The sequence below is a fragment of the Prunus mume genome, linkage group LG2, assembly GCF_029339155.1.
Source record: "Prunus mume cultivar Tortuosa linkage group LG2, ASM2933915v1, whole genome shotgun sequence".
NCBI classification, from domain to species: domain Eukaryota; kingdom Viridiplantae; phylum Streptophyta; class Magnoliopsida; order Rosales; family Rosaceae; genus Prunus; species Prunus mume.
In genome coordinates this window covers 29,149,843-29,155,881 of record NC_142699.1, presented here as the reverse complement: position 1 = coordinate 29,155,881, position 6,039 = coordinate 29,149,843, and the positions used below count along the sequence as shown (strand labels likewise).

Genomic DNA, 6,039 nt, shown 5'->3' with positions numbered 1-6,039 from the left:
AACCGCTTGAAGTCGAGTAATTATCCCGCATTCTACTCATATATGTTTCTTCTAATTATTATTTTTTAATACAACCAATATTCTAATCCACACTAAATTAATCTACTTTATGGGGAGATGAACTCGTACTTGGATGCAAATGGTGGGGCTCACTTCTGTCATCTGACAAAAAAAAAAAGGCTTATACAGTTTAGGGATGACAATTTTCCCCGCGGGTAAGGGTCTTCGCGGAGATTCAACCCTAATGGGTCAGGTATGAAGGATAAAAAAAGGGGTATGGGGATGGGTACGGGGAATTTTTTGGGTATGGTGTTCGGGGAGAGGCGGTGATGGTATTTTAAACCCCGACCCCTCCCCATTTAGAATATATATAGATATATTATAGTATATATAAATATGATATTAGTGTGTTTGGATGGGGGAATTTAAAAGTACAAAGGATTTCATAAATAACGAAATTTAAAATGACGGAAATTAATGTTCTAGAATTTGTAAAGTTTCTTGTTTGGGTGATGAATTTAAAACACGGAATTTAACTTGTATTTGTAAAGTTATCTTTTTTTTAAAACTCAATATCTCTTGAGATTTTAGAAATGACGACCTTTAGATAGAATTTAAAGTTGGGATTTATGATCTCCAAATTTCATGTTTTTTCCCATGCGAAATTTCTAAATTTCTATATTTTTTTTATCCAAACATGGGAATTGGTTCATGTCAATTTAGAAATTCGAACTTTTGTCAAAATCTCAAGTTTATTTCTCTCATCCAAACGCACAATTAAAGTGATTGTGCCAACTAAACTTTATATTTCCTATTATTATATTATATATTTATATAACTTATACGAATCTTAAGCTGCTTATATATTTAGTTAAATTCTAGTCATTATGTAACTATTCTTATATTGTCTTATATGTATATTATATATATATATATATATATTCATGATCCTGTCTTAATCCAATTTTTTTCCTTTCAACAAAGTAGTTTTATAATGGTTTTTTCTTCCATAATGGGGCGGGTTCCCCATTCCCCAACAAAGGTGGGAATGGGAAATCCCCGATATGAATATTGTGGGTATGAAGGCGGGGGATGGGGGAAAAAAGTTTAATGTGGTGGGGATGAAAATAGTATACCCACCCCCATTTCGACCCATTGCCATCCCTAATACGGTTCTCGAATTAATAGTGAAGCACCAGTAATAATTTGTTTGGTTTTACTGCTTATCCTGGTAAAAATTAGAATAGGCCTCTGCCAAACCAAAAATAAGAAAGAATGCTGGGGCGCCCCTCTAGAGACTACAGAGCAAGGACAAAGCCAGGGCCCAGTACTAAGCGAGGCCACACTCTTTTAAAAGGCCCAGGACTTACTCGGTATTTTCATCAAAGAATTTGGAGTGAATTGTAACCTAGCTGAAAACGCTACGCGGCCCTCTATATGGCCAAGGCCCAGCAGCAGCCGAAATGTCGAAGCGAGGTCGCTCGCCTCCTTAGCTCTCTTGCTTTGTTTCTTGTTTGCCAATGTTTATTCTCCAGCCCAAGCTTAATTGGACAGTCCCATCTTGTTATTAAAACGTCGTCGTACTCTTCTTCCTAGGGTTTCAGCTTCATACCTCAATAGAATCACGCTCCCTGTATCGAAGTCTCTGTCTTCAACCCCAATCCCTCTCGGAAACCCGCTCACTTTTGTGTCTTATCAGCATCATCTTCCTCAGTAAGTATTTTACTTTCCATAATTTCTTGAGTTCGCGAATAATCTAATTGTTCTTTTTCGCCTATTGTTTCGTCTTTCATTTGTAAGAATGTTATTATTTTCTGGGTTCCTAAGAACTGAAAATATCGGTGTCTGTAAGAATGCTTATGTTGAATTTTTAGACTTCAGTTTTAATTCAAGCTTCGGGATGCTGATATGAACCACCATATATTGAAACTTTCATACCTCCAGATTTCCCCCTTTTTTTTTCTTTTTTTTTTGGAAACTTTCGTGAATCTTGTAAGCTTTAATCTTTGAGTTTTGTAATAAAATTAACACCCCCATTCAAATGGAGTTGTCCATTAATTATAAGTTTTTTTTTATATGTTTTGTTATTTAATGGTATCTTCTTCCTCAATCATGGGTGTAGGGCTTTTATTTATTTGATTATTTATTGGTATTTCTCCCTCAAACATGGGTGTTGTTGACGAGAGGGGTTATATATGCTGAGGGTTTCTAACAATTTTGTCTACGATTTCGAGTCATGGACCGTAAATGTGTTTGAGGTGCTGAAATTGGATGAGATTGTGCAACAGAGCTTTGTCCTTTCTCATTGTTGAGCTATGTCTTGCTCTCAGTTGAAACTTTGCTCAATTTAGTTAATCATGGTAAAAGTTTTAAGTAATGGGTTGTATAAACCAACAATGGAATAGGCTTTTTTGATTTTTCTTACAACTTCATCCGCATGAGATTAAATAAGAGGTGGCATTCTTGTGCGTGTGTGTGAGAGAGAAATCCTTAGAATTAATTCTTTGTGGTGGTTTGGTTTGATTCTTTCAATTGAACAGTGGTGCGTTGTTTTTTTATGTTATCTGACACTTGGAATTTACCATAATTTTAATCAGTTTGAAGATGAAGAAGAAGAGGGCAAGTCATGCCATCCATTCGAAACCAGTTCTGGATCTGAAGTCTATTATTCATCAGAATTCTCAGTTCTTCGACAAGTTAGTTGAGCTCATCCCTGCCAGGTTCTATCTACCCATCGACGATGATGAGAAGCCGTGGTTTCAGGGTCTCAGCAAGTCTGCCAAAGCTTCAGCAAAGAAGGAATCAAAGGAAAACATTAAGAAAGCTCGAAGACAACGATTGGATCCAGAGAAGTCTTCTACGACAACCCTTGATTTGCTAAAACAAAGTTTGGAAAAGAAGTCAAGCGATGAGAGTGACAGTGATGAAATAGAGGTTAAACCTGTGGTGGCTGGTCTAGAAGATGATGACCGGTCAGTGACATATGAAGAACTCCAGCATCGTCTTCGTTGTAAGATCGAGGAGTTTCGGGCTGGTCGGCACTGTGAAGGTTCAGAGAGAGCAAGGAAGAGGATCGAGAGACATGAGAGATATGAGAAGAAAGGAGCTGACCCGAAGAAACGGAAGAGAGAAACTGCATCTGATGGAAAGAAATCTACTAGTGATGATTCAGTGAGGGAAGATGCTGCAGAGGCTTCGAAGGAGCTCACATTCGGTCATGTCAAACTTGGGAATGAAGATGAGCTGGGGAAGAAGAATAAGAAGAGAAAATTGTCAAAGTTGCAGGAGCTTGAGAGGGCAAAACAGTTGGAAGAAGCCAAGAAAGATCCCGAGAAAGGTGAGATAATCGCAAAGAAGCATTCTTGGAAAGCAGCAACAAGTAGAGCTGCTGGGATCAAGGTTCATGATGATCCAAAGTTGTTGAAGCAAAGCCTTCACAAGGAGAAGAAGAAGCACCAGAAGAATGCCGAGAAGTGGAAGGGAAGGGTTGAAACCACAGAGAAGATGAAAGCAGACAAACAGAAGAAGAGATCAGATAACATATCACAGAAGAAGCAAGAGAAGAAAATGCGGAAGATTGCGAAAAGAGAGAAAAAACTCATGCGGCCAGGTTTTGAAGGTCGCAAAGAAGGTTTTATCACTCAAGGTTAGGCATTAAGTTCTCACAAGAATCAAGTCCAATCAGCTCAGGGGAGGTTAATTTGAGGGTTTTTTTTGGTTCTTATAGAGCACAGCCCTGCCCTTCTCCTTAAATTTTGATTTCCTTCCGTTTGCCTTTTGTACTTTATAACTGTTTAATGCTTAGGAGCTGATATTCAGTAGATGAATGTGATTCAAGCATTTTCTTGCTCTTTGCTGCTATGAAGGATTAATCTGAATTTACCACAATCAGTATTTTGAGCTTAATGGTTGCTCTGTTTCTAGGCTCAGTGAAATCTTTCCTAGACCATAATGCTGATAATCTTACAACAAAATTAGATGCATTCCAATTGTAATCAATCTGAATATTGAAGGGAAAATACAGAATTCAAAATGATGCAGAACTGTTCTCCTGATTGGTATCAGGCTACTTGAGAGATTGATATCATATAAAAATATCAAGAAACTAATATAAATTAAATCAAAGAGGATGTTAACCAAGCTTTAATTAAAAACCATACATTATACACATGATGCACACATAATGCTGAAAACAAGCTAGTTCCCACATATGTGGTACAAACATGCACAACACACCACTTGGTCACTGATTACATCTATCTACAACCACAAAACTCACAAACTAAAACTTGGAACCCCATATCAAATTATGACTCCCACAAAAGGAGAGGAAAACAAAAGAGAGTCAATTCTCATCTAAATGTGGAAGTCACTACTGCTATATGAGATCCTCAAACAACCCTAGTGGCAGGGACTGCTCCAGCTGTGCCCTTGTGTATTGGATCCACACCAGTAGCCGGGTAGTCGGTGTCGCGGTAACCCGGGCCATACTTGCTGCTGAAGACTCCGGCATGAAGTAGCAGGATGTACAAAAGCTGAGTGAATGCCAAGATTATTATGAAAGCCTCCAAGATCTTCAGCCTCCATCCTCTGTGTCCTCCAATGCTTATTTGCTTGCATGCCAACCTGTGAACACACACAACAATTATCTCAATTAGTCAATTGGTTGATCTAATTGACTAATTGTGTGTCGTAACTATTTATGTGAATTGAAAAGATTTCTTAGATTTGTTTACCCAAAGGCTAGTGCAGTGAGAGCCCATGCCACAACTGATGATGATCCTGCTGCAGCTAGGCTGTCACTCCTCCAAGCTCTGATATGGTTTGCTCCAGCCAACTTTGATGCTATGCCCATCACCCCAGCCAATATGGCGAATATCAGAAAGAACATTGTTGCTCCATTTCCTCCAAAACCTGCCCAAAATTTTTACACACTGTGATATCAAAAACCCAAGAAAAATCACTAGGACTTGAAAGTCACAGGGCTCGTTTAGGAGTGATTCTAGATAGGCCGATATTCCATCTTTTTTATGCAGAATCTTCTCTATATAATCACTTTAAGTAGTTTTAAGTGATTTTTTTGAAACTCACACTGAATCGCTCAAAGTGATTATATGAATAAGCACATAAAGGTATTTCTCCCCGTGAGAGATTCTGAACGAGCTCATAATTAAACAAGAAAACCCACGAAGAAAAGAGAGAGGTAATATAATATGAACTTACTAGGGTGGTTGGTCTGGCCATTGATGAACTTGTTAAGACACCAACTAGCAAAACCAACTACAATAAAATACATGATCAAGTTGAGAAACAGCAATGGAGCTGCCACGTTCCTTCCCACTGTCTGAGCCATATCTCCTTACAAAATCTCACAGATAAAAGCAACAAAACCAACACCAAGCAAGCTCTCTTCCTTTCAAGCACAAGCTTACTGCTGATCACTTCGTTTTTTGTTGAAGGCCTTTGATAAGAGCAAAGAGGTTGCAAGTGAGGCTCTATATAGAAGAGGCAACCGATGTAATGATGTTAGAAATGAGATACGTGTAAAGCAATCAGATTTGCATGTGGATTATTGGTTACAGCCTTACAGGTGGTAGGACACTTGTCAACATTTGGTCACTCTGCTCCCCATGAAACCCTATTTCTGTCTCTTGGCCTCTCCGAGTTTCAAACTTTAAACAGACGGTGCATTATCCATACACCAGAGAAATGTCTAGCATACTGCTCAGCTGCACTGCCTAGACTGGTCCAGCACCCCAGTGGGCCCACCCCATCAACGGTGGATATCAAAATCTCCATGTATTGGAGGGTGATGATGAAGAATGTTCCAAAGTTAAAGCATCTTTGATGTGGGGTTGCCTCTATGAGCTTCATGTGTTTCTGATGATCATGTTAAAGTTTGATATTTATGGTTTTGATATTCTTCCTGTAATATATATATCTGTCAATTAATATACAGTAGCAATGAAAAGGGGTTTCTTTCTGGAATGATCTTGTCCTTGCTTGATTCTTGTTTTATCCAAACTTTAAAAAGGACAC

General features: G+C 38.5%; 2 protein-coding genes across 3 annotated transcripts; one reads left to right on the top strand and one right to left on the bottom strand.

The window, feature by feature from the left end:
- Positions 1–1,473: 1,473 nt before the first annotated feature.
- On the top strand, positions 1,474–3,906 carry LOC103323862 (Surfeit locus protein 6). Of its 2 annotated transcripts, none has more exons than XM_089046460.1 (2): positions 1,474–1,717; positions 2,598–3,906. In XM_089046460.1, the coding sequence occupies exon 2, from the start codon at positions 2,605–2,607 to the stop codon at positions 3,649–3,651; it is 1,047 nt and encodes a 348-aa protein (XP_088902586.1). In that variant the 5' UTR covers positions 1,474–1,717; positions 2,598–2,604; the 3' UTR covers positions 3,652–3,906. The 2 variants fall into 2 exon arrangements, with proteins under 2 accessions (XP_088902586.1, XP_088902587.1); XM_089046461.1 differs by having other exon boundaries at positions 1,556–1,713.
- Positions 3,907–4,111: 205 nt separating this feature from the next.
- Positions 4,112–5,489, bottom strand: LOC103323789 (AWPM-19-like family protein). The gene is made up of 3 exons (XM_008225802.2): positions 5,224–5,489; positions 4,737–4,914; positions 4,112–4,626 (listed from the first exon to the last, which is right to left on the bottom strand). The coding sequence occupies exons 1-3, from the start codon at positions 5,351–5,353 to the stop codon at positions 4,392–4,394; spliced, it is 543 nt and encodes a 180-aa protein (XP_008224024.1). The 5' UTR covers positions 5,354–5,489; the 3' UTR covers positions 4,112–4,391.
- Between the last annotated feature and the right edge of the window lie 550 nt (positions 5,490–6,039).

Excerpts from the sequence above, each read along its gene's own strand:
- LOC103323789 (XM_008225802.2), bottom strand. The coding sequence starts at position 5,353 with ATGGCTCAGACAGTGGGAAGGAACGTGGCAGCTCCATTGCTGTTTCTC. Across the intron at positions 4,915-5,223 it reads TGGCCAGACCAACCACCCTA|GTTTTGGAGGAAATGGAGCA; the intron begins GTAAGTTCATAT and ends AATTTTGGGCAG. Across the intron at positions 4,627-4,736 it reads CTCACTGCACTAGCCTTTGG|GTTGGCATGCAAGCAAATAA; the intron begins GTAAACAAATCT and ends GTGTGTTCACAG.
- LOC103323862 (XM_089046460.1), top strand. The coding sequence starts at position 2,605 with ATGAAGAAGAAGAGGGCAAGTCATGCCATCCATTCGAAACCAGTTCTG.